This window comes from Oncorhynchus nerka, linkage group LG13 (genome assembly GCF_034236695.1).
Source record: "Oncorhynchus nerka isolate Pitt River linkage group LG13, Oner_Uvic_2.0, whole genome shotgun sequence".
Taxonomy (NCBI): domain Eukaryota; kingdom Metazoa; phylum Chordata; class Actinopteri; order Salmoniformes; family Salmonidae; genus Oncorhynchus; species Oncorhynchus nerka.
In genome coordinates this window covers 23,893,766-23,921,762 of record NC_088408.1, presented here as the reverse complement: position 1 = coordinate 23,921,762, position 27,997 = coordinate 23,893,766, and the positions used below count along the sequence as shown (strand labels likewise).

The following is a 27,997-nucleotide window of genomic DNA, read 5'->3' as shown; positions in this document are numbered from 1 at the left end:
CAGATTTTCAATAAACAAAGTTCTCACCGTTTTTATTACGAGTTGATCGATTAAACAGTCATAGTATCCAAACTATCCATGGGTTGTAAGAGTAGTACTGTACAGTGCATTTGTGTTCCTGATGTCCTTCATTTAGTCATATCTGTGGTATTCTTGCAGTAAATGTTTCATGGATACAAAATGTACTAAACACAGAAACCTCAGTTATCATTATACAGGGTTTTTCATGACCATGTGAGCTAACCAGAAACAACACCAGGCCCTAGTTGTAGTGTTAACAGGGTGTAATCATTAGTCCAGAAAGTTTTGCAACTAAAACGAGTTTATAATGGACAAAGTTAGCTAGGCACTCCCCGTTTCGTTCCGTTTGCCTCCATTTAAGAAACGTTTTGCAACAGAATTGGTGTAATGAATACACTGCTGGTGTTACCTGCTCAGGTGTCATGGTCAAGGAAAACTACTAACCTTTAAAGCTTTCAGCAGGACAGACCTTTATCAAAAGTGGCAATGCAGAGAGTGGTTGGTAATGCCTAGTCAAGATACGACAGAGTTCTACAACTCCCGTTCTGGAGAGCTACTGGAGTGTACAGGCTTTTGATCCAGACCAACACTAACACACCTTCAATCTGCATTAGTACTGGGCTGGAACAAAAGCCTAGCCACACCCAGTAGTTCTCCAGGACCGGAGTTAAGGAATCCTGAGATACAGAGTAGTTGTACTGTTACACCTTGTTTTGTGCTTTGGAAAACATAAGGCAGTGACATTCCATTGCAATATATTACGTCCTTCGTCGGATGGTTCTACTATGTTTCTTTGTCATACAGATGAAATAAAATGTACAACCTAAAAAAGAGGAAAAAGCAATGCTCATGGACATACATTAAGACAGAGGAAGCCAAACTATGGTATCATGAGTGTGTAAAAAGTCTAAAAATCAGTTTAGCGTCAGGCAGCATCCATCTCCAATAATACTAAGTTGGCAACAAAGCAGTAGATCCTTAAGTATTGAGTAGTTGAAGATGCAACAAAAATCTAAGGAGCAGAGGGGGTTGGTTGCTCGATGGTGTGGGGCAATGTTACCCCCTAAACGGGGAGGTAGTGAGTGACCTTTTAGGCCACATTTGACCTTTCACCCCTGACCCCAGAGAGGGGTCACTCACTCCAGCTTGAGGAGCTCAACGTCAAAGATGAGGGTGGCATTAGGGGGGATGACCCCAGGGTGACCAGTGACTCCATAAGCCATGTCAGGCGTACAGGTGATCTTTGCCCGCTGACCCACACTCATCTGGGGCAGAGAGGGGAGGAGAGAGGGCGGGAGGGAGACAACAGAGGAATTGTCAACACTTGGTATCATATGTTGCAATATTATCATAAAATATCATGAGTGCAGATGCAGCGCATTACCTAACGTAAGACAATGCAGTCTCACCTGTGCGATTCCTTCCTCCCAGCCCTTGATGACTTCCTGTCGCCCGATCTTGAACTTGAAGGGCTTGTTTCTGTCTCGAGAAGAGTCAAACTTCTTTCCATTTTGCAGCATACCTGGTGGAGAGATATCACACAAACACTGTTAAGTCAATGATCTTCCTAGGATCAGGTAGGCGTTTGAAAGTTTCTTATTTTCATGTGTTCTGCTTTATATGAGTACTACTGTGTACACGTAAGTGTGCTTGTAGGTATTTATTAGGATCCTCATTAGCCACTGCAGAAGCAACAGCTACTCTTCCTGGGGTCCACATGAAACATGACATAATACATAGTAGGGAACATTATTAGTCAAGGACTGAAATACATTTTATAATGTCACACACAGCCTACATATCAGTACATACACACAATATCTAGGTCTAATGCATAGTACAGTGCAAATTATAATACAATATATATAAAATGGCTCTCTCTTCACAGTCCCCTTAGTGCATAAAGTTGTTCTAGTATCTGTTTTTTAAAACTGGTTTTATTGCTAGCTTGAGTTACCTGGGGTGGTAGAGTTACACGTAGGCTTTATTTAATACTGTGTGTTTCGCAGTCACTGTTCTGGACCTGGGCACTGTGAAGAGACCACTGGTTGCATGTCTTTGTTGTACCGATGAGTGTCCGAACTGTGTGCCAACTGCTTGAACAGACAGTTCGGTACCTTCAACACATCAATACCTCGCACAAAGACCAATAATGATGCAGTCAATCTCTCCTCCACTTTGAGCCAGAAGAGGCTGACATGCATATTATAGACACTTTCCCTCCATGTACATCTATGTACAGCGATATGTGCTGCTTTGTTCTGGACCAACTGCAATTTACCTACAGTACCAGTCAAAAGTTTGGACACACCTACTCATTCAAGGGTTTTTCTTTATGTTTTACTATTTTCTACATTGTAGAATAATAGTGAAGACATCAAAACAATGAAATAACACATAAGGAATCATGTAGTAACCAAAAAAAGTGTTAAACAAATAAAAATATATTTTAGATTCTTCAAAGTAACCACCCTTTGCCTTGATGACAGCTTTGCACACTCTTGGCATTCTCTCAACCAGCTTCATGAGGTAGTCACCTGAAATGCATTCCATTAACAGGTGTGCCTTGTTAAACATTAACTTGTGGAATTTATTTCCGTCTTAATGCGTTTCAGACAATCAGTTGTGTTGTGACAAGGTAGGGCTGGTATACAGAATATAGCCCTATTTGGTAAAATACCAAGCCGATATTATGGCAAGAACAGCTCAAATAAGCAAAGAGAAACGACAGTCCATCATTACTTTAAGACATGAAGGTCAGCCAAAGCAACACGTCAAGATCTTTGTGCTGTTGCAAAAACCATTGAGCGCTATGATGAAACTGGCTCTCATGAGGACCGCCGCAGGAAAGGAAGACGCAGACTTATCTGCTGCAGAGGATAAATTCATTACCGTTACCAGCCTCAGAAATTGCAGCCAAAATAAATGCTTCACAGAGTTCAAGTAACAGATACATTTGTTCAGAGGAGACTGTGTGAATCAGGTCTTCATGGTCAAATTGCTGAAACTACTTCTAAAGGACACCAATAAGAAGAAGAGACTTGCTTGGGCCAAGAAACACAAGCAATTGACATTAGACCGGTGGAAATCTGTCCTTTGGTCTGATGAGTCCAAATTTGAGATTTTTGGTTCCAACCTCCCTGTCTTTGTGAGACGCAGAGTAGGTGAACGGATGATCTCCGTATGTGTGGTTCCATCGTGAAGCATGGAGGAGGTGGTGTGGGGGTGCTTTGCTGGTGACATTGTCATGATTTATTTAGAATTCAAGGCACACTTAACCAGCATGGATACCACAGCATTCTGCAGCGATACGCCATCCCATCTGGTTTGAATTTAGTGGGACTACCATTTGTTTTTCAACAGGACAATGATGCAAAACACAGCAAATACTATCTGGCTGGGGGATACTCCTTTCTCAAATACAAAACCTAACCTTGTGACCCATTCCAGACGTCTGTTGTTTGTCATGAACATTCAGGAGGATGTCCTTTGCTATAAAAAGCTGTAACCCCAATCTGCTCGTTGGGCTCTCAACGATTACCGATGGGTGGTCGTTGACCAGCTCCATTATTGCAATTCTTAAATCGATAATAAAGATGGATTGTTTGAATAAATACCAAAGTCTCTCTCACTTGGTTAGAATTTACACCACAGGGCACACTGTCTTCTAGGCTTAAATTAAAGATGTGGCAAACAGGAGTTGCAATGTATTCCGCTACCAACCTCAGCAATTATTATTTCTAGATAGTAACAATTTTTTCACCTCTTCCACACCCACGTTGTGGATCTCAAAACTACAATGCTTGTCTTTCATTATTTGGTCCATTATGCATGAATATGAAGGCTCAGTATTTGTTGTTTGCATGTCCTACCTAAGTTTTCTAATCTTGTCAACAAGAAAGTTATTAAAGTGGTTGGCAATATCAAAGGGTTTTGTTATGAACAAGCCATCTGCCTCAATGAAAGGTGGAGCTTTCATGCCTAAAATTTCATTTATTATTTCATTTCATTTCCATTGTGTCCTCCTCCCAGAGCGCTAAGAACCTTGGCGTGATCCTGGACAACACCCTGTCGTTCTCAACTAACATCAAGGCGGTGGCCCGTTCTTGTAGGTTCATGCTCTACAACATCCGCAGAGTACGACCCTGCCTCACACAGGAAGCAGCGCAGGTCCTAATCCAGGCACTTGTCATCTCCCGTCTGGATTACTGCAACTCGCTGTTGGCTGGGCTCCCTGCCTGTGCCATTAAACCCCTACAACTCATCCAGAACGCCGCAGCCCGTCTGGTGTTCAACCTTCCCAAGTTCTCTCACGTCACCTCGCTCCTCCGCTCTCTCCACTGGCTTCCAGTTGAAGCTCGCATCCGCTACAAGACCATGGTGCTTGCCTACGGAGCTGTGAGGGGAACGGCACCTCAGTACCTCCAGGCTCTGATCAGGCCCTACACCCAAACAAGGGCACTGCGTTCATCCACCTCTGGCCTGCTCGCCTCCCTACCACTGAGGAAGTACAGTTCCTGCGCAGCCCAGTCAAAACTGTTCGCTGCTCTGGCCCCCCAATGGTGGAACAAACTCCCTCACGACGCCAGGACAGCGGAGTCAATCACCACCTTCCGGAGACACCTGAAACCCCACCTCTTTCAGGAATACCTAGGATAGGATAAAGTAATCCTTCTCACCCCCCTTAAAAGATTTAGATGCACTATTGTAAAGTGGCTGTTCCACTGAATGTCTTAAGGTGAACGCACCAATTTGTAAGTCGCTCTGGATAAGAGCGTCTGCTAAATGACTTAAATGTAAATGTAAATGTAAATTTAAAGTACTCCAGAGCTTTTTACTATCAGTTTTTACATCATTTATCTGTGTTCCATAGTATAGTTTCTTCTTTTTGTTTAATTTAGTTACGTGATTTCTCAATTTACTGTATGTTTTCAAGTCTGCTGTGTTGTCAGACTTATCTGCTATTCCCTTTGCCTCATCCCTCTCAGCCATACAGTTTTTCAATTCATCATCTATCCATGGGGATTTGGCAGTTCTAACAGTCAGTTTGTTGATGGGAGCCTATCAGTAACCAGAAGAAGCAGTTTCATAAATTCTTCAAGTGCAGTGTCCAGATGTTCCTCAATACACAAATCACAATACACAAAAATGGATGATTCAGTTCCTGTTCTGTTTGTAAATATCCTGGTAGGTTGACTGATTACTTGAACCAGTCTTTTTGAGTGGGCAGATGGATGACAACCAGTCAATATTTAGGTCGCCCAAAAAATATACCTCTCTGTTGATATCACATACATCTTTCAACATTTCACACACACAGTCCAAATACTGACTTTTAACACTTGGTGGTCAACTTCCTACGAGAATAGGCTTTAGGTGAGGTACATTAACCTGTATCCACTACTGCATCAAAGCAGGGACCGAGAGACTGAAAAACAGCTTCTATCTCAAGGCCAGCAGACTGTTAAACAGCCACCACTAACATTGAGTGGCTGCTGCCAACATACTGACTCAACTCCAGCCACTTTAATAATGGAAATGGATGGGAATTGATGTAAAAATGTATCACTAGCCACTTTAAACAATGCCACTTAATATAATGTTTACATACCCTACATTACTCATCTCATATGTATATACTGTACTCTATATCATCTACTGCATCTTGCCTTCTTTATGTAATACATGTATCACTAGCCACTTTAAACTATGCCACTTTATGTTTATTACCCTACATTACTCATCTCATATGTATATACTGTACTCTATACCATCTACTGCATCTTGCCTTCTTTATGTAATACATGTATCACTAGCCACTTTAAACTATGCCACTTTATGTTTATTACCCTACATTACTCATCTCATATGTATATACTGTACTCTATACCATCTACTGCATCTTGCCTATGCCGTTCTGTACCATCAATCATTCATATATCTTTATGTACATATTCTTTATCCCTTTACACTTGTGTGTATAAGGTAGTAGTTGTGGAATTGTTAAGTTAGATTACTTGTTGGTTATTACTGCATTGTCGGAACTAGAAGCACAAGCATTTCGCTACACCTGCTTTAACATCTGCTAACCATGTGTATATGACAAATAAAATTTGATTTTTTTACTCTCTCAACTTAACAGGAATATGACTCTGGACATACATGGCAACACCTCCGCCATTTGCATTTCTATCTTTCCTATATATTCTATAACCATGTATAGCTACTACTGAGTCATCAAATTAATGATCAAAGTGTGTTTCAGAGATGGACAGAATATGATTGTTTTCTGATGTTAATAAGTTGTCAATTTCATGAACCCTGTTTCTCAGGCTACATATGTTAATATGGGCAATTGTTTGTCCTTTTCTGGGTTACTTGTTTGTTTTTAGTGCTATTCTGAGAGGCTGATCCGAGGTAGACATGTCAGTGACATGTACATTTGAGTCAATAGTACTGAGTGGGCTGCCCACAGTGGGCTTCTTCCTAAGGCAGACAGTTTCAGTGCAAACAGTGGAATACAATTCTATGTGCATATGATTATTGCAGACAATAGCCTCGGAGCTATCAGGAAGAAAAAGAAACGCACACCTATTTAGGCGAGGTGTTGGCTAGTGGAGTAGAAAACTTGAAAATAAAAGAGAGCCGCACACTCTAGGAGCTCAGATGCAAAAATTTAATTACCAACGTTTCGACAGCCAAACTGTCTTCATCAGGGTATATCCCCTGATGAATATATACCCTGAATATATACCCTGTATATACCCTGATGAAGACAGCTTGGCTGTCGAAACGTGGGTAATTAAATGTTTGCATCTGAGCTCCTAGAGTGTGCGGCTCTATTTTATTTTCAAATACCCTCGGAGCTAACAGTTAAATTAACATAGATTAGGTTACTTACATTTACTGCACTTCTATTTCTCTGGGATATAATCTGATTTCCATGTCCTCTGTTGCTTATTTATTATGACAGAGAGGACTGGAGTGCTACCAAATCCAGACCGTCAGTCTCTTAAACTGTTTGTTATGTTGATGGAGATAATCCTGTAGCATCATTTGAACACAAAGCAAGGCCTAGACAAGCATATTTTCCTCACAAAGATCAGTTACATTCAAGTCATTCAAACAATTCCCCTAAAAACAAACTATAACAAAACAGAGCACTGTTTTACAGGCAATCCTTCACCTCAGCAGCAAGGAACTGTCTGGAATGCCTAGGAATCATAGCATTCCAAAATCCAACATCAAAGGCAGATTCTGATAATACAGGACTGGCACAAAAGCAAGAGTAATTCCACTGGGTTTCATTATCCAGATTGTGGGCTCATTTCAATTTTCTAAATGAGCAAAGGGAATTTGAAATAGGAGGCAGTAGCCTGATTCTTTCTGTAGATTCTTTCTGATGGTTAACTAGGCCATGTCTCGCCTGCATCTAGAACACAGGAGAAACACAGACAGATACAGGACAGGCAGAGATTCAGTAGCGGCACGACAATGAATGTGCCCATGAACATCTGTCCGTTCAGGCATGCTAACAACATTAGGCCCATTAAACACTTCCACGAGAGGCACTGAGACAGAGACACTGCAGAAAATACTTAATCATTTACCTTTCACAGGCTTGGGTAGGATACTGAGGCAAAATCCTAATTATATATTTTTTAATGTACAGTATCAGTCAAAAGATTGGGCACCTACTAATTGAAGGGTTTTTCTTTATTTTTACTATTTTCTACATTGTAGAATAATAGTGAAGACATCAAAACTATGAAATAACACATATGAAATCATGTAGTAACCAAAAAAGTGTTAACAAATCAAAATATATTTTATATTTGAGATTCTTCAAAGTAGCCACCCTTTGCCTTGATGACAGCTTTTCACACACTTGGCATTTACTCAACCAGCTTCATGAGGTAGTGGACCTGGAAAGCATTTCAATTAAGTAATAATGCCCTCGAAGCCGGGGGTTTGGAGGATATATTGGCACGGGTGTTGTTAGGCAAACCGTTCCAATATATCCTCCAAACACCGACTTCGGGGGCATTATCACTTTTATACAATGGGTTACCAACATATTCAAATAATGATTGACATATTTTCATTTAAAATGTTATTTTGATGAACGTATTCATACTACTTCATCCTTCCGCAACATATAGTCCCGAAACAAATCTAGGGTTGCTACCCTAGCCGGCTGGTCGTACTATTGGTTCAATTGCCAGAGATGAGATCCAGTCGTTCAGTCTTTTTGTTCTGTATCTATGGACGCGACCCAGTCGTTCATTCTAAATGTTCCATTGCCATACTGGCTGGCAACGTTCTTTTCCCTTGCATGCTAGCTAGCTAACTACGGCTAGCTTACAGTCACGTCAAACATAATATCAACAGTAGCTGCATTTGTTTATGCCGTTGTATAGTGACATTTATTTGGATACCTCCATAACAATGAACTAATGAGGCACGATTTTACCTGGCATAGAAAATGTGCTCTCTTGTTAGGACACTCTGTTGTTCAGGGGGGCTAGCCAACAACACAGCTGACACAATAACGTCAAACTGAAGCTGGAAAGACTGCAAACTAGCTGCACTTCGTTTCGTTTTACCTTTTTTCAATTGACATTTTTATATATCGATAAAAATGATGCCAGCTAATTCATGATTTCGACTGGCTGAGCAATGCTGCCTCCATGCCTCTCTCGTCCTGACTCTCGACCCCTACACGTTCATTACTATGAGACAGTTGGAGATTGAAATTTGAACATTGAAAATGTCGGAGAGACAGTAAGGTCTATACAGATCTCCGTTGTTGAAAACTAAATGTTAGTCTAAAAGAAATGTGACATAATGTATTGATGCTTTTTATAGTGGAGATCAAGTTTATAACTTCCCTGCCTGGGCTGATGAGACAGTGGATTGCGCAGTCAGATTGAACAGAATAAAAAGGAATTTTAATGTGACTTGTAACTTGTGACATCGGCTGGAATGAGCTTATAACAAATCAGAATTCAGGATTAGACCCACCCGTTGTGTAATTAACAGGTGTGCCTTGTTAAAAGTTCATTTGTGGAATTTCTTTCCTTCTTAATACGTTTGAGCCAATCAGTTGTGTTGTGACAAGGTAGGGGTGGTATACAGAAGATAGCTCTTTTGGTAATTGACCAAGTCCATATTATGGCAAGAACAACTCAAATAAGCAAAGAGAAACGACAGTCCATCTGTCACGACTTCCGCCGAAGTCGGCCCCTCTCCTTGTTCGGGCAGCGTCACCGGCTTTCTAGCCATCGCCGCTCCATTTTTCTATGATCCATTTGTTTTGTCTTGTTCCATTCACACCTTGTTTGCATTCCCCAATCACACTATACAGTGGGGCAAAAAGTATTTAGTCAGCCACCAATTGTGCAAGTTCTCCCACTTAAAAAGATGAGAGAGGCCTGTAATTTTCATCATAGGTACACTTCCACTATGACAAACAAAATGAGAAAAAAAATCCAGAAAATCACATTGTAGGATTTTTTATGAATTTATTTGCAAATGATGGTGGAAAATAAGTATTTGGTCAATAACAAAAGTTTATCTCAATACTTTGTTATATACCCTTTGTTGGCAATGACAGAGGTCAAACGTTTTCTGTAAGTCTTCACAAGGTTTTCAAAAACTGTTGCTGGTATTTTGGCCCATTCCTCCATGCAGATCTCCTCTAGAGCAGTGATGTTTTGGGGCTGTTGCTGGGCAACACAGACTTTCAACTCCCTCCAAAGATTTTCTATGGGGCTGAGATCTGGAGACTGGCTAGACCACTCCAGGACCTTGAAATGCTTCTTACGAAGCCACTCTTTCGTTGCCCGGGCGGTGTGTTTGGGATCATTGTCATGCTGAAAGACTTTTTTGCCCCACTGTATGTATTTATTCCTCTGTTCCCCCTCATGCTTTATGTGAAATTATTTGTGTGTTACGTCTTGTACGCACTAGGCTAAGCGTTTGTTATTTTTCATGTGTTTTCACTAAGCTTATTTGTATTGTCGTAAATGTATGTTGTGTGACTATTCTGCGCGCTGTACACTTTGCCTTGTTGGCTGGAGGAGGTTTTTGACGCAGCTGGGACCGTCTGTATATCTCTCCTGACGTAATAAAGTGTGTGCCTGTTCACAATTCTCTGCTCTCCTGCACCTGACTTCACCTCAAGTACGCACACGCCTGACACCATCATTACTTTAAGACATGGTCAGTCAATCTGGAAAATTTCAAGAACTTAGAACATTTCTTCCAAGTGCAGTCGCAAAAACATCCAGCGCTATGATGAAACTGGCTGTCATGAGGACTGCCACATGAAAGGAAGACCCAGAGTTACCTCTGCTGCAGAGGATAAGTTCATTAGAGTCAACTGCACCACAGCTAGCTGCCCAAATAAAAGGTTCACAGAGTTCAAGTAACAGACATCTCAACATTAACTGTTCAGAGGAGACTGTGTGAATCAGGTCTTCGTGGTCGAATTGCTGCAAAGAAACAACTACTAAAGGACATCAATAATAAGAAGAGACTTGCTTGGGCCAAGAAACACAAGCAATGGACATTAGACCGGTGGAAATCTATCCTTTGGTCTGATGAGTCCAAATTTGAGATTTTTGGTTCCAACCTCCCTGTCTTTGTGAGACGCAGAGTAGGTGAACGGATGATCTCCGCATGTGTGGTTCTCACCATGGAGCATGGAGGAGGAGGTGTGATGGTGCTTTGCTGGTGACACTGTCTTTGATTTATTTATAATTCAAGGCACACCTAACCGGCATTGCTACCAAAGCATTCTGCAGCGATATGCCATCCCATACGGTTTACGCTTAGTGGGACTATAATTTGTTTTTCAACAGGACAATGACCCAAAACACACCTCCCGGCTGTGTATGGGCTATTTGACCAAGAAGGAGAGTGATGGAAAACTGCATCAGATGACCTGGCCTCCACAATCACCCGACCTCAACCCAATTGAGATAGTTTGGGATGAATTGGACCCCAGAGTGAAGGAAAAGCAACCAACATGTGCTCAGCATATGTGGGAACTGGTTCAAGACTGTTGGAGAAGCAATCCTCATGCAGCTGGTTGAGAGAATGTCAAGAGTTTGTAAAGCTGTCATCAAGGCAAAGGGTGGCTACATTGAAGAATCTCAAATATCAAATATATTTTGTTTAACACTTTTTTTGGTTACTAAATGATTCCATATGTGTTATTTCATAGTTTTGATGTATTTACTATTATTCTACAATGTAGAAAATATTAAAAATAAAGAAAAATCCTTGAGTAGGTGTGTCCAAACTTTTGATTGGTATTATATATTTTGCCTGGCAAAATACAGTAACGATAAATATAGGTTATTTCCTTGCGTAAATGGAAGAAATGTTGATCAACATGAAGAAGACATATGGGACTATAATACCCCTATAGAATACTACAATAGACTGTTCCAGAAACAGCCATTGTTGACCAATCCAACACCCTAACCTCACCTGACCCACAGTCAGTGGTGTAAAGTTACTAAGTAAAAATACTATGAAATAGTACTTAAGTATTGTAATGAAACAGTAGGCAGCAGGTCTCGAACCCTGGACCTTCTAGCCCGAGGTTCGGCGCGCTATCGACTGTCACGCAAAAGCATGCTCGTGTGGCAGGGTCGATTTCTATGCTTATAAACCCAGAGTCGTTACGCTATTTCGTTACGCTATTTTGTGTGGGGAGGGGGGGGGGGGGGGATCTGGGTCCGGTTGCATAAAAGACCTTAAGTACATTTTTCCCTCATCTTTTCCCTTAAAGTTTCCTTAACTTTAAGTCAGTTGCATTAAACATTTTAAGGTGAATTCTGTTATATAAATATTCATACACATAGCTCATATATTATACAGCGCTAAGCTAATCCGCCTGACTCAAGTCATCTTACGTACCCCTGCTAAAACAGGAACTAGCTCACACAGCCAGCAATAAAACTACCCCCCTAACACTATCCCCTCAGCTTTGTTGTCTCACGACCCCAGGAAACAAAGACATTCCATCGCATGAACACATACACCCAGCCATAAAAAACTGCCCCTCTACCTCACGAACCCCTGACACAAACATCTCCTAGTATAAACACACTTTCACCCCTTCTACTGGTCGGGTGCCCAGAACAGAAGACTGCTGTGCACCAATGGGGGCTCCTGCTCTGGCTAGAGCAGGTCCGCCTCCAACCCTACGGGACCATTCAGAAGGCGTCACGACAAGACTCTACCTACTTTATTCTATGTATAAAAATGACTGTAATCTCTGTATTAGGTCTCTTTTTCACCTGACTCCTTACAGAGTCAAATGAACTAGATCCGTGCACGTAAAACTGCGGGACAAGATATCTATTGACTCATTAAAACTGCCTTTTGTTACAACTGAAATTCACTCTGTCCAGCGTCCGTGATTTGGTCTCAACTCTCCAATATATAAACACTAACAATTCCCCCCTTAAATTAAGTGAAAAGGTTAAGGGTGCCCCTTAATTGCTTCATTCAGTATGGATATCAATGTAAACAGCATTTGTGGAGGTGAAATTTGCTTTCATATGCTTTGGTTACAAATTGGAAACAACAACCAGCTAGCTAGCTACTTAGCTAAACAATCGAAGGTGCACAATCTATGACTACAAAGCTAGGTGGCTAGTTAGCTATTGCTACTCTGTAAGTTAGCTTGACGTACTAGGAAGTAATATAAACAAGTTGAGAAAAAAGTAACTCCAAGAAACATGGTTTATTATCTTCTGAAGCAATTTGGTTATCCTTTCTTGATTATCAAAGTTACATTTGACTATCTCACAAATTGAAAGTGATCTCTTTGAGGAGACTTTTAGTCAGTGATTGAGTCTGTCTCCATGGTAACCAGATACTCTTTCTGCCATACATGCCTTCAAACTACCATAAAACCCCTTAAGTATGCCCATACCTAAGGAAATATTTGAGTGGCTCTATGCAACACCCTTAAACTGCCTTGGGTAAGGGAAAATGATTCCTTAAGGTAAACCCTTAAAATGATTAAGGGTAAACCCTTAAGGGAAACACTTAGGATGTTTTATGCAACCAGACCCTGTACTTTACCATTTATATTTTTGACTACTTTTACTCCACTACATTCCTAAAGAGAATATGTACTTTTTACTCCCATACAATTTCCCTGTCACCCAAAAGTATTTGTTACAATTAAAATGCTTAGCAGGACAGGAAAATTGTCCAATTCACGCACTTATCAAGATAATACATGGTCATCCCTACTGCCTCTGATCTGGTGGACTCACTAAACACAAATGCTTTGTTTGTAAATGTCTGAGTGTTGGAGTGTGCCCCTCGCTATCCGTAAAAAAATAAAAAACATAAATTGTGCTATGTGGTTTGCTTAATATAAAGGAATTTGTAAGAATTTATATAATTAACTATTACTTTTTTTTTATACTTATTTATATTTATTTTTAAAACTAGACACTGACTTTTACTCAAGTAATATTTTACTGCATGACTTTCCCTTTTACTTCAGTCATTTTCTATTGAGGTATCTTTACTTTTACTCAAGTATGGCAATTGGGTACTTTTTCCACCATTGCCCACGGTATCAACACCCTCACCTGCACAAAAAAAACATGACAGTTCAGCATCTCAATCTGAGGAACTTGTCACATCTCGTAAGATATGCGTAAGCATCGTTTCCAAGTTGTATTATAATAACCGATGACTTATTTATACCACCACAGTAGACAGACATAACATCAGCGTAAATAGTTGGCAATAAAACTAGCCTAGCATGCTAACCCCGGTCAGGCAGGGGACGGTTCACCCAGAGTGGGACGGTTCACCCAGAGTCACGCAGAGTCTTGTACAGTACTGGCTGCTTCTCCTCTTTCATTCCCCCCTAAACTTAGTAGGACCGCAGGCTTCCAGGAATCCCTGTCGCCCAGATATCAGTCTGCCTGCAGGGCCACTGGGCGATAGTCCAAGCCTGGAGTCAACATAAAGTTAACATAATGTTAACTTTCACTGCTATGGGGATGACACACAGCTGTACATTTCAATGAAACATGGTGAAGCCCCAAAATTGCCCTCGCTAGAAGCATGTGTTTCAGACATAAGGAAGTGGATGGCTGCAAACTTTCTACTTTTAAACTCGGACAAAACAGAGATGCTTGTTCTAGGTCCCAAGAAACAAAGAGATCTTCTGTTGAATCTGACAATCAATCTTAATGGTTGTACAGTCGTCTCAAATAAAACTGTGAAGGACCTCGGCGTTACTCTGGACCCTGATCTCTCTTTTGAAGAACATATCAAGACTGTTTCAAGGACAGCTTTTTTCCATCTACGTAACATTGCAAAAATCAGAAACTTTCTGCCCAAAAATGATGCAGAAAAATTAATCCATGCTTTTGTCACTTCTAGGTTAGACTACTGCAATGCTCTACTTTCCGGCTACCCGGATAAAGCACTAAATAATCTTCAGTTAGTGCTAAATACGGCTGCTAAAATCCTGACTAGAACCAAAACATTTGATCATATTACTCCAGTGCTAGCCTCCCTACACTGGCTTCATGTCAAGACAAGGGCTGATTTCAAGGTTTTACTGCTAACCTACAAAGCATTACATGGGCTTGCTCCTACCTATCTCTCTGATTTGGTCCTGCCGTACATACCTACACGTACGCTACGATCACAAGACGCAGGCCTCCTAATTGTCCCTAGAATTTCTAAGCAAACAGCTAGAGGCAGGGCTTTCTCCTATAGAGCACATGGTCTGCCTACCCATGTGAGAGACGCAAACTCAGTCTCAACCTTTAAGTCTTTACTGAAGACTCATCTCTTCAGTGGGTCATATGATTGAGTGTAGTCTGGCCCAGAAGTGTGAAGGTGAACGGAAAGGCTCTGGAGCAACGAACCGCCCTTGCTGTCTCTGCCTGGCCGGTTCCCCTCTTTCCACTGGGATTCTCTGCCTCTAAACCTATTACAGGAGCTGAGTCACTGGCTTACTAGAGCTCTTTCATACCGTCCCTAGGTGGGGTGAGTCACTTGAGTGGGTTGAGTCACTGATGTGATCTTCCTGTCTGGGTTGGCGCCCCACCTTGGGTTGTGCCGTGGCGGAGATCTTTGTGGGCTATACTCGGCCTTGTCTTAGGATGGTAAGTTGGTGGTTGAAGATATCCCTTTAGTGGTGTGGGGGCTGTGCTTTGGCAAAGTGGGTGGGGTTATATCCTTCCTGTTTGGCCCTGTCCGGGGGTGTCATCGGATGGGGCCACAGTGTCTCCTGACCCCTCCTGTCTCAGCCTCCAGTATTTATGCTGCAGTAGTTTATGTGTCGGGGGGCTAGGGTAAATTTGTTATATCTGGAGTACTTCTCCTGTCCTATCCGGTGTCCTGTGTGAATTTAAGTATGCTCTCTCTAATTCTCTCTTTCTTTCTTTCGCTCTCTCGGAGGACCTGAGCCCTAGGACCATGCCTCAGGACTACCTGACATGATGACTCCTTGCTGTCCCCAGTCTACCTGGCCGTGCTGCTGCTCCAGTTTCAACTGTTCTGCCTGTGATTATTATTATTTGACCATGCTGGTCATTTATGAACATTTGAACATCTTGGCCATGTTGTTATAATCTCCACCCGGCACAGCCAGAAGAGCCACCCCACATAGCCTGGTTCCTCTCTAAGTTTCTTCCTAGGTTTTGGCCTTTCTAGGGAGTTTTTTCTAGCCACCGTGCTTCTACACCTACATTGCTTGCTGTTTGGGGTTTTAGGCTGTACAGCACTTTGAGATATCAGCTGATGTACGAAAGGCTATATAAATACATTTGATTTGATGTCGACGGGTCCGAAGACCATCTGTTAATACTGTATCTCCCCTGGCTAGACTGGAGTTATAGGCACAGTAAAGTGCTCCAGAAGACGGAAACATTATGACCCATATTTCAAATAAAAACCACAGTGAAACCGAGCTAGGATGTTTATTTCGAATACAATATGGGTAATCTTTTTTAAATTTTCTCCCAAGCAGGAATTATATGGCCAGTTACACAGTAAAGTGATCCTCAGTATGACATGATTAAGACCCATTTGTTGAATGGGTAAACAGTTGGATGTGTTCAAAAACAACTTAGTCTATGTCTATCAGGCACTACAGTGCATTCGGAAACTATTCAGACCCCTTGAGTTTTTGCCACATTTTGTTATTATGTTACAGCCTTAATCTAAATCAGATTAAATTGTTTTCTCTCCTCATCAATCTACACAATACCCCATAATGACAAAGCAAAAACATGTTTTTAGAAATGTTTGCAAATTTAGTAAAAAATAAAAACAAGAAATATCACATTTGCATTAGTATTCAGACCCTTTAATCAGTACCTTTGACAGCGATTACAGTCTTCTTGGGTATGACGCTACAAGCTTGGCACACCTGTATTTGGGGAGTTTCTCCCATTCTTCTCTGCAGATCCTCTCAAGCTCTGTCAGGTTGGATGGGGAGCGTCGCTGCACAGCTATTTCCAGAGATGTTTGATCAGGTTCAAGTCCAGGCTCTGGCTGGGCCACTCTAGGATATTCAGAGACTTGTCCCGAAGCCTCTCCTGCATTGTATTGACTGTGTGTTTAGGGTCGTTGTCCAGTTTAAAAGTGAACCTTCGCCCCAGTTTGAGGTCCTGAGCGCTCTGGAGCAGGTTTTCAACAAGGATCTCTGTACTTTGCTCCATTTATCTTTCCGTTGATCCTGACTATACTCTCAGTCCCTGCCACTGAAAAACATCCCCACAACATGATGCTGCCACCACCATGCTTCACCGTAGGGATGGTGCCAGGTTTTCTGCAGACGTGACGCTTGGCATTCAGGACAAAAAGTGCAATCTTGGTTTCATCAGACCAGAGAATCTTGTTTCTCATGGTCTGAGAGTCTTTAGGTGCCTTTTTTGCAAACTCCAAGCAGGCTGTCATGTGCCTTTTACTGAGGAGTGGCTTCCGTCTGGCCACTCTACCATAAAAGGCGTGATTGGTGGAGTGCTGCTGAAAAGGTTGTCCTTCCGGAAGGTTCTCCCATCTCCACAGAGGAACTCTGGAGTTCTGTCAGAGTAACCATCGGGTTCTTGGTCACCTCCATGACTAAAGCCCTTCTCCCCCGATTGCTCAGTTTGGGCGGGTGGCCAGCTCTAGGAAGAGTCTTGGTGGTTCCAAACTTCTTCCATTTAATAATGATGGAGGCCACTGTGTTGTTGGGGACCTTCCAGGCTGCAGACATTTTTTGGCACCCTTCCCCAGATCTGTGCCTCAACACAATCCTGTCTCGGGGCTCTACGGACAATTCCTTTGACCTTATGGCTTGGTTTTTGCTCTGACATGCATTGTCAACTGTGGGACCTTATATAGACAGGTGGGTTCCTTTCCAAATAATGTTCAATCAATTGAATTTACCACAGGTGGATTACAATCAAGTTGTAGAAACATCAAGGATGATCAATGGAAACAGGATGCGTCTGAGCTCAATTTCGAGTCTCATAGCAAAGGGTCTGAATACTCATGTAAATAAGGTGTTTTTAATTTTTAATATATTTGCAAACATTTCTAAAAAACTGTTATTTTTTTCGCTTTTTTCACTGTAGATTGATGAGGATTTTTATTTATTTAATCCATCTCAGAAAGCTGTAACGTAACAACATTTGGAAAAAGTCAGGGGTCTGAATACTTTCCCAATGCACTGTATATTTCAGCACCATGGAGATTAAAGCCCATTCTAACTGAAAAGGTCTACATGCTATTCCAAGTCTGTTTGAGTTGGGGCCGTTCCAACGTAGCTTTGAGAAAATAAAGCTGGTCCATTTCTCTTCCTGCAACAGAGACCCAGACCCTTAACTACTGTATCAGTTTGTGAGTAACTGAATACAAAATGTAGTGAGGCCACCCTATCTTGGTTGAGTCAGAGTGGAGTTGAATGAAAATAAAAACAGGATCCTTCCTTTCCTGTTCCTGCAGAACAGTCCTAGACACTCTTAGATAGCAGGCAGGCAATGGGTAAATAGACAGTGTAAAAAGCATGACAAACTGGCCCTTAATCCCATGTTCTCTGCTTGGGTTGGGTGTGAAAATACCAAGGGAAGACCCATGTCTGTCCAAAATTGCACCCTATATGCCCATATAGTACACTATACTTTTGGCCTTTAGGGCTCTGGCTAAATGTAGTGCACTATATAGAGTATAGGGTGCCATTTCAGATTTTGCCCCCAGACCCTCCTGAGTAGTATGAGATGTCTTTCTGGACAGGCTGTCCAGGCCAGCTAGGCTATTTATACTCCGTTTACTGTATCTGTGTCTACACGTGACACACACACATACGCCAGCACACACACATGGCCCCTCGTCCACCAGGGCCCAGAGATGTAAGGAGATATCACACATACGTGATCTGTCTGCAGCATGCTCTTATAGACATGTTGAGAAATATCTGTTCTTGCTTCGTCGTTCATATATCAGTAGAATCTTTGGCACTGGAATTGGTGTTTCACCTAATGAGACAGCTCTCAGATGTAGCCCTGCATCTTTAATGTTGTGGTATAAGCAACATGTTTCAGTCCTGCTGCTATACATTAGTGCAACAGATGTAGGATCTTAATTTAATCATCCTGTTGCTGGAAAATGTTCCTACAGTGCAGTAAATGTAAAACATGTAGTGTATTTGAGGTTTGTATCAACACCTACTAAAATGTCCATTAATTATAATCCACATAATAATTCATATTTCCTGCTGCTGCAGGATTATTTTCCTACTGTAGAAAACTGGCTCAAATTAAGATCCTATATCTGTAATTAGCGCAATCTCTGCTGCTCTTATCCTACTCCATAGCACTTTGGTCTCAATAGGCCTAATCTCTGTAGTTGCTCTTAGTAAGTGGTTTTAGCTACTTTGATTAAATTAGCTACACTACGGTACTGTAGGGGGGTTTAGTAGAACCTAAACAGAACATTATTTGGTCAGATGATTGTTTACGTAGTCTGTCCATAAGAGATTACGTAGACTGGCCATGAGAGATTACGTAGTCTGGCCATGATTGTTTACGTGGTCTGTCCATAAGAGATTACGTAGTCTGGTCATGATTGTTTACGTGGTCTGGCCATGAGAGATTACAGTCTGTCCATAAAATACTACGTAGTCTGACCATAAGAGACTACGTAGTCTGACCATAAAATATTATTAGTCTTGCCATGAGAGATTAGTCTGTCCATAAGAGATTACGTAGTCTGGCCATGAGAGATTAGTCTGTCCATAAGAGATTATGTAGTCTGACCATAACAGACTAGGTAGTCTGACCATAAAATATTACGTAGTCTGGCCATGAGAGATTACAGTCTGTCCATAAGAGATTATGTAGTCTGGCCATGAGAGATTAGTCTGTCCATAAGAGATTACGTAGTCTATCCATAAGAGATTATGTAGTCTGGCCATGAGAGATCCGTATAGTATTGAAAATAATTATACACAAAACTTTTAAAAAGTGTGAGGAATAAGTGAAGAGAGGAAGGATGGATCTCTCACAGAAGGATCTGTGAGCTACATTTAACCATACTGCATGCACTATGGTTCCCACACTAATCACTATGCTGTTCCATCTCCCAGTCTGAAACACAATTCCAACTCCTGCTAGAGACTACTCCCCTTCATCTTTCCATCTTTCATTAAGGCCAGAGGCCTATATATGTATTTATGTGTGTGTGTGAGGGTTGCTTCAAATCGAAATCAAAAAATCAATGTGGCTCCTGATGGATATACTGTAACATGGCCTGCTGCCCACTACTGCAATACTGCCTGCCAGACCTGTCATCCTGCCTGGTCCTACTACCACACACGTCCACAACAGTACGGTTCTTCGTCTGTCCCCATAGGAGAACCCTTTTTGGTTCCATGTAGAACCCTCTGTGGACATTTTTCTTCATAGAACTCAGAGTTCTACCTGGAACCTAAAAGGGTTCTTCAAAAGGTTTTCCAATGGAGACAGCTGAAGAACCCTTATAGGTTCTAGATAACACCGTTTTTATCTAAGTGTTGGCCTACTGCATGGCTAGGAAAAACTTTAAGCTGAGAGTTTCAAATCTTTCAAATAACTGCTGTTTGGGGATTGACCATCCAAGTGCCTACATCATCACGTTTCACTGGAGAGGAGGTTCAAGACAACCGGAACAGCCCCATATAGAGGTGACATGATGCCTGTGGAACCCACAGAACCCCGGTGCTTACGCAGCTCGTAACTCTGTCACCAGAGAAAGAGAGTGACACCCACAATTCTCTCTGCGGTCATTCTCAGAACCTATAGGGACAAACGCCATCAGAGGAGAGTGGAGAGGACCCATAGGCAAGAGATTTCATGTAAGAGAGGAACGAGTGAGTCAGAGATGGGCATCAGGGAGCGGTCTGACACTGCCCCATAATGACATCTAGGCTAATTCAGGATACAATACTATCTTAAGCAGAACCCATTGCTCCGCGAGGTCACCACATGCCTGTGTGTGTGTAGCATAAGGAAGTGGTGAAAGTGAAGTTAAAAATAAGACCAGAGATACTGCTGGGACTGGGAGACACAGTACTGTGTGCATGGATGTTTTAAGGTTGTGTTAGTATACCAGTAGATGTGAAGATATTGATCATGAGAATCCATCTGTTTGTGTTTCTTTGTCTTTGTATTCTGTTGTCTGAAGTTATTGGGAATGAGAGTCCATTTGTTGTTATTGTGCTGTGTTTTATTTCTTTATGGCTGTTGTTATGGTAGACAAAATACAACGACAGTAAACAGACACAGCATGAATAGCATCAGGATTTCAATTACCAAAACCATTTACATGTGACGTGATGTGATCACCTTTGGGCCAGCCATCAAATTCTGTGAGTTAGAACTTCACTTTGCAGTGTGGCACGTGATGGATTTTAGTATACTCAGCTTAAATCAATAATGCACTAATTCAGTGAAGGTTTTTATCTCTTTGGCCTAATGAAGCACATGTTAACTAATCTCCTTCCAGAGTGGGTTTGACACAAAAGGTTCATTCTTCAACATGGTTGGCATTAACAGCTGAGCTGAAAAGAGGGAGGGGGTTCAGAAAGAATGCAGATTTAGCATTCGTGTTACGGTAATAGGGTCAACTACCCTACACACATCAACACAGCAGCACAGCAGGCCTTAATATAGAGTACTGCAGGAGACTAGGCCTGAGCACAGCCATATCTATATATTTTTCTCCCTCTCTCTCTCGGTCTGTATATCTCCCTCTCAATGATCTGCAAAAAAACTCAACTCAGAGAAGGAACAGGGTCAGTAACCTATGTCTTTATTATTACCAGTAGCCTACCACTCTGGCTTTCTGGACTACAATATACCAAACAGCAATCAATCACTCGACATAAAGACAAAGTGTTGAGCTTTAAATGTATTACCACCAATGTTCCCGGGACTGCTGTGCAGAAGAAATATCAGCCCGCGCAGAGAAGCACGAGATTGAACTTCTCTCAACTTCCTTGTTTTCCCATTTAGTTAACACTATCAACGTTTCTCTTTACTGTGGGAATTCCCAATGTTAGCCACTTTCAACACAACATACCGAAACAAAACTAACTATGCAAGACTTATTAGTGTGCAAAACTAACTAACTGTTTTGAGATCAAAGTGAGAGCTGCATGTAGCCACCTATGCACATGTGTTCATATTCTTTGCTAGTTAGTGAGTTAATAGCTCATGTCTAGTCAGTAGTGTGAGAGTGGTTGCTTCCTACAAGAGCACAAAATGTGTACATTTCTAGACATCTTTGAAAAGCAAGTCAGGTAAAGAGCATTTTGTCTGTCTTAAAGGGCCAGTTTTGTATTTTGAGACTGGCTTGAATAAGCTAAGATAACTTTATAAGTTGTTTCTTGCATCAAACAACACATTTTAAGTCACCTCCTTGTCTGACTAGGTTAATGCCAAGCCCTGCATATTTTCCACAAGTCTCACGGAATTTAGGCCTACATTGAACACCACACATGGGCTGCTACTGTAGGTTGAATGATAGAACAGCTATTTCCATGTTAAAATGTTATGGGATGCATTTTCTCCATTGTTTTTGATGGTAGTCCACTCTGGTAGACCTACATTATGATCAAATAGCCACAGTAGACTACTTGGCCATAACTGTAACTTAAAGCAGGTACAGCCTCGGTGTTCACAGTAAATGCGCACAAAAGTTGCACAGAATCTTCACAACGTTCAAGTTTGCGCTCAGCAGACTTGACATTTGCTCGGTGCCGAAAATGTTTTGAAAGAACATTGATCACCACCAAACATTAAAGGTGTATTAAACTTCACTTGTAGTAGAGTTTCAGCCATGTCTTCAAATAAGACATAACCTGGCGCACATACACCCACACTAAGGTGACCAGCAATGGATTACGACTTCACAGTTCTTAATCTTAGTTTATCAAGTCATTTTTGAATCACCCAGGTTTGGTAGCCAATGCTGTTGGATGGACTATCTGGCCATCAGAATGGGTGTTCATGCAGTGTTTACAATGTATCACTGTTCAAATGTTCTCATAAAACATCTGTGGCAATAAATGAGTTGGGTACAGGGATAGACAATTTTCACATGCAAATCTAACTGGACACAGTGTTTTGATTATTGAAATATCAGCCTCAATTTAACTTCAAAGTTGCTTTCTTTCTGCAGGTTAATTGGGGGCATTTCCGGGGACAACTCTAGCCAGGGACAGGTCACCAAATTCGGAGACTGTCCCCGAAATTGGGGACGTCTGGTTACCTCAACACACATGGTATTAGGGCTGTCCCCGACAAAAAAAAATGTTTAGTTGCCCGACAGTCATCTGTTCTTTCGAGCAATCGAATGGTCGAAATGTTAAAACATGTTTTTTTTCCATATAAACACATCTTATGTGTTTTAATCAAATCAACTATATGCACTGAGCTTGTCTGATGCTTTAAGCGCTCTGTTTGATGAAATCATTAAAACACACAAATGACTAGAGGTAGTCCGACCGCAATTGATTTGGTTGTGCCGGGCCGGGCTCAGACTTGCTGCTCTGTGTAAAAAAGAAAATGACAGCGAGTGACTGTTTAACTAGCACCTGTTGTCTCTCTCTCATCCCTGCTGCAGCGACTACCACAGAACATCAACAGTGTTTATCGCGCTGTCCGTGTTGCTGAAGCTGCAACATAATTACAGCCATTTCTGATAAAGGTTTTGTTACCAAAATCCCTCATTTGTTAAGGAAAAACATTCCCTATTCCCTCAACATTTACTCTCTTTACGTGACACATGCATCACATGCACGTGACCAATATGACTTGTGGCATATCATAACCATAAATTGGTTATAATAAACTCCGAACACTGTAACACATGTGACAGCAAAATGGATGCAGAGGATGTGACAAATAAACTCGAAGCGGGAGAATGTTCACTGCTTTCTCAGGAGGTAAAGGGGAAGTCAGATGTTTGGAATACATTTGACTAGTTGTGGAAAATAGTCTAATGGAGATCAAGGGGAAAGAAGTTAAGGAGCAAGAGCTGCGTGTATATTATGTGTGACAAACAGGTGCTGTTAGATTACAATATCATCTTTCTGACCATTTGGAACAATGTAAACAACACTAAATACATTAGAAGCATACCAGAGAGTCTGTTGTAATGTTTTGTTTTTTGAAAATTGTAAAGCCTTTATTACAGCAAAGACCAAAAACAGTGCCAAAATGGAACAGTTTATTTATTGTTCATGCTAATTATTCAAAGGTCAATTTGTTATTTATTTTAAAACTAAAATGCTTCATTGCATTTCTAATCATGAATGACTCATATGCTATGTGATCACATGAACGAATGAATGATTGATGGATTGATACAGTAGTCTATATATGTATTGAAATAGAGGCCTAAGTAAGTTACGGTATTAAGACTAAACAGGATGAACTTTTAGACATACAGCTTGATGGTATTTATACAAGGCTGCTATAGGCTACGAAGCCTACGAATGTTAATGACATTATTTATTATTAAAATGATGATCATAATAAGGAGATCATGAAAAAGGAGGGATATTATTATAAATGTTATTTTGCTGACAATTTGGAACAGTGTAAACAACATGAAATAAATTATAAGTAATACCAGAGAAAAAAAGTACAACTTTTTATTATATCATAGCAAAGATTAAAGACGCATTTGTGAAATTGTTTTTACGAAATGTTGTGTTGTGTGACGCTTGGTGCTCAAGGAATCAGTAGGCTATTAAACAAACACTCAAACAGGCAACACAAGCACAATCTGTCTAATTTATGTAGATGTACAGTACCAGTCAAAAGTTTGGACACATCTACTCAATCAAGGTTTTTTAAATTATTTTTTTATTACTATTTTCTACATTTCAGAATAATAGTGAAGACATCAAAACTATGAAATAACACAAATGGAATCATGTAGTAACCGAAAAAGTGTTAAACAAATCAAAATATACTTTAAATGTTAGATTCTTCAAAGTAGCCACCCTTTGCCTTGATAACAGCTTAGCACACTCTTGACATTCTCTCAACCAGCTTCATGAGGTAGTCACCTGGAATGCATTTAAATTAACAAGTGTGCCTTGTTAAAAGTTCATTTTTGGAATTTCTTTCCTTCTTACTGCGTTTGAGCCCATCAGCTGTGTTGTGACAAGGTAGGTGTGGTACACAGAAGATATCCCTACATGGTAGAAGAACAGCTCAAATAAGCAAAGAGAAATGACAGACCATCATTACTTTAAGACATGAAGGTCAGTCAATCCGGAAAATGTCAAGAACTTTGAACGTTTCTTCAAGTGCAGTCGCAAAAACCATCAAGCGCTATGATGAAACTGGCTCTCATGAGGACCGCCACAGGAAAGGAAGACCCAGAGTTACCTTTGCTGAAGAGGATAAGTTGTTTAGAGTTAACTGCACCTCAGATTGCAGCACAAATAAACACCTCAGGGTTCAAGTAACAGACATCTCAACATCAACTGTTCAGAGGAGACTGCCTGAATCAGGCCTTCATGGTCGATTTGCTGCAAAGAAATCACTACTAAAGGACACCAATAAGAAGAGAATTGCTTGGGCCAAGAAACACGAGCAATGGACAATAGACAGGTGGAAATCTGTCCTTAGGTCTGATGAGTCCAAATTTGAGATTTTTTGTTCCAACAGCCTTGTCTTTGTGCAAAGCAGAGTAGGTGAATGGATGATCTCTGCATGTGTGGTTCCCACCGTGAAGCATGGAGGAGGAGGTGTGATGGTGTGGGGGTGCTCTGTCAGTGATTTATTTAGAATTCAAGGAACACTTAACCAGCATGGCTACCACAGCATTCTGCAGTGTTATGCCATCCCATCTGGTTTGCGCTTAGTGAGACTATAATTTGTTTTTCAACAGGACAATGATGACCCAACACACCTCTAGGCTGTGTAATGGCTATTTGACCAAGAAGTAGTGACGGAGTGCTGCATCAGATGACCTGGCTTCCATAATCACCCGACCTATTCTACAAGGTAGAAAATAGTAAAAATGAAGAAAAACCCTTGAATGAGTAGGTATGTCCAAACTTTTGACTGGTACTGTATACGGATAATTTATAAAGCCAGGCACATTTAACAGTTAGGCTAATGATTATTTTCTTAGACAATTAATAAATAAGGCAAGGGCTGTTTTCTTGTGTCCGAACTCTGCTGCCAACTCTGCCACATTGTTCTCAACACCAATATACTGGTTAACTTTTGCTTAAAATCATTTTTACTTTTTTTATTTACCCCTTTTTCTCCCCAATTTCGTGGAATCCAATCGCTGCAAATCCCGTACGGACTCGGGAGAGTTGAAGGTTGAGAGCTTGTGCGTCCTCCAAAACACAACCTAGCCAAGCCGCACTGCTTCATGAAACAATGCCCGCTTAACCCGGAAGCCAGCCGCACCAATGTGACGGAGGAAACACCATACACCTGGCGACCGTATCAACGTGCCTTAGACCACCGCGCCACTTGGGAGGCCAACTTTGCTATTATGCACATCGCAACATGGTCTAAGAAAAAGCACCAATTCAACAGAGCACTGATGTTTCAGAACTGCAGACAGCGACCACCATTAAAAGCGTGAGAAAGCACATTTGTTATAAAATAATATTATTTTGATTAGTGTTGCACCGTTGTCCTTAACCATATACAGTGGGGCAAAAAAGTATTTAGTCAGCCACCAATTGTGCAAGTTCTCCCACTTAAAAAGATGAGAGAGGCCTGTAATTTTCATCATAGGTACACTTCAACTATGACAGACAAAATGAGAAAAAGAAATCCAGAAAATCACATTGTAGGATTTTTAATTAATTCATTTGAAAATGATGGTGGAAAATAAGTACACCATGATTATTTTTTTATTTTTGTTGCTACTGCTCAAGTAAAGAACTCTCGATCGACCAACAGCCTAACGACCAAACAATCGGCCAGTTGACTAAATTTGGTCAGCCCTACACGCCATACACAAGTTATAAACATGTAATAAACGTGCAATCACCAAGACGGAATGTTCACATTTACTTTCTCTTTCCTGTCTGTCTGACCTGGATGTCTGAGAGACGACCCCCAGGCAGCGAATGACCCACCTAGTGAAAAACAAAACAATAATTTCCCAACCAGATGCTCTTTTGTCACACACTCTTTACCTGTGTAATGAACAACACACGTCTGGCCCTTCTTTGGGAAAGTCCTTGCTGTTGAAAAGAAAACAAACAATATTTAGTCAAACGTATTGTGTGTGTGTGTGTGTGTGTGTGTGTGTGTGTGTGTGTGTGTGGCATACACTGTAATAATAGAATGTGCCCTTATCATGCGCTCTTTATGAAATGTTGTTACATCAAATCATTGGAAGTAACAATATCGTATTCCTTTTACTATCAACATACACACTGCGTGATATCGAAATAATACTTCAAGTCAGTGTTAATACAGATGAAAGCAGCAATCCCAATAGAAGGAGCTGGCCATAGAAGGCTGGCATTAACGCAGAGAGTTCTAGAACGATATGTGAGAGGGTCATGGATCCAGCCTTTGTCAAATTAACCCTAACTATTTTTCTTTGCCTTAACCTACTCCTCCTAACCAGCTATGTTAATGATCCTAACCTGCTGCGTAAATTCTTCTAACCTGCTACGAAAAGTCAAATCTGACGTTAATTTGACAAAAGCTGGATCACTCCATGCCGTGACCGTGTGAGACCGAGGAACATGTATGGGTCTTGAAAAATAAATGTAGCCCACGTTGTGGAGTATGTAATAAACATGCAGCTAAATCATTTGCACTGGCTGTAAATCCGTTAAACCTTCCCACCGCATCGTGATAATAATAACACATCTCCCACAATTTCGTAATGGCTAGCTAAATAAATACGCTAAATAAATAAACAAACGCAGCAGATGACGATCCAAAATCAAACGTAGCAAAACTTACCATCTCCTGGGGATATTATTTCGATTTCCACACCCATTATAATAAAAAGCGGTGGTGGTTGCTAAAGCATAAAATAAAGCAGGTTTGGTGTCTAGTCTATGTCGGTGGTTAAAAGGTGCATGCAAGCTCCAGCAATGCCGACCACTGATCGAGTACTCTATGAAGTCTGAGAAATGCAGGATTGTGGCCGTGTTCGAGAGGATCAACCGTTATGTATCATGGGTAAATTGTGACTGACTGACTGACTGCTCTACAAATAATAATGAGTAGTTATTTATGACGCAAGGTGATTTGTAGATCAGTCGGTAGACAGTTGCTTGCACAGTCGGCTGCAATGTCGAACAAGCCCTGTACTACAAAAATGTGAAAAAACCTTAGCATGAGTTACCCAACCTCGACACAAATCTCATCCTCTGTCTCCGTTTAGGGCGACCCAAAATGTACATCGCCTAAGCAGGGGACAGAGCTGCGACTGAGCT

General features: G+C 41.2%; 1 protein-coding gene across 2 annotated transcripts; it reads right to left on the bottom strand.

Moving 5' to 3' along the window:
* Window positions 1-15: 15 nt before the first annotated feature.
* LOC115139231 (peptidyl-prolyl cis-trans isomerase FKBP1B-like) lies at window positions 16-27,935 on the bottom strand. Of its 2 annotated transcripts, none has more exons than XM_029676387.2 (4): window positions 27,519-27,900; window positions 26,735-26,782; window positions 1,431-1,543; window positions 16-1,286 (listed from the first exon to the last, which is right to left on the bottom strand). In XM_029676387.2, the coding sequence occupies exons 1-4, from the start codon at window positions 27,553-27,555 to the stop codon at window positions 1,158-1,160; spliced, it is 327 nt and encodes a 108-aa protein (XP_029532247.1). In that variant the 5' UTR covers window positions 27,556-27,900; the 3' UTR covers window positions 16-1,157. The 2 variants fall into 2 exon arrangements, with proteins under 2 accessions (XP_029532247.1, XP_029532248.1); XM_029676388.2 differs by having other exon boundaries at window positions 1,200-1,286; window positions 1,406-1,543; window positions 27,519-27,935.
* Between the last annotated feature and the right edge of the window lie 62 nt (window positions 27,936-27,997).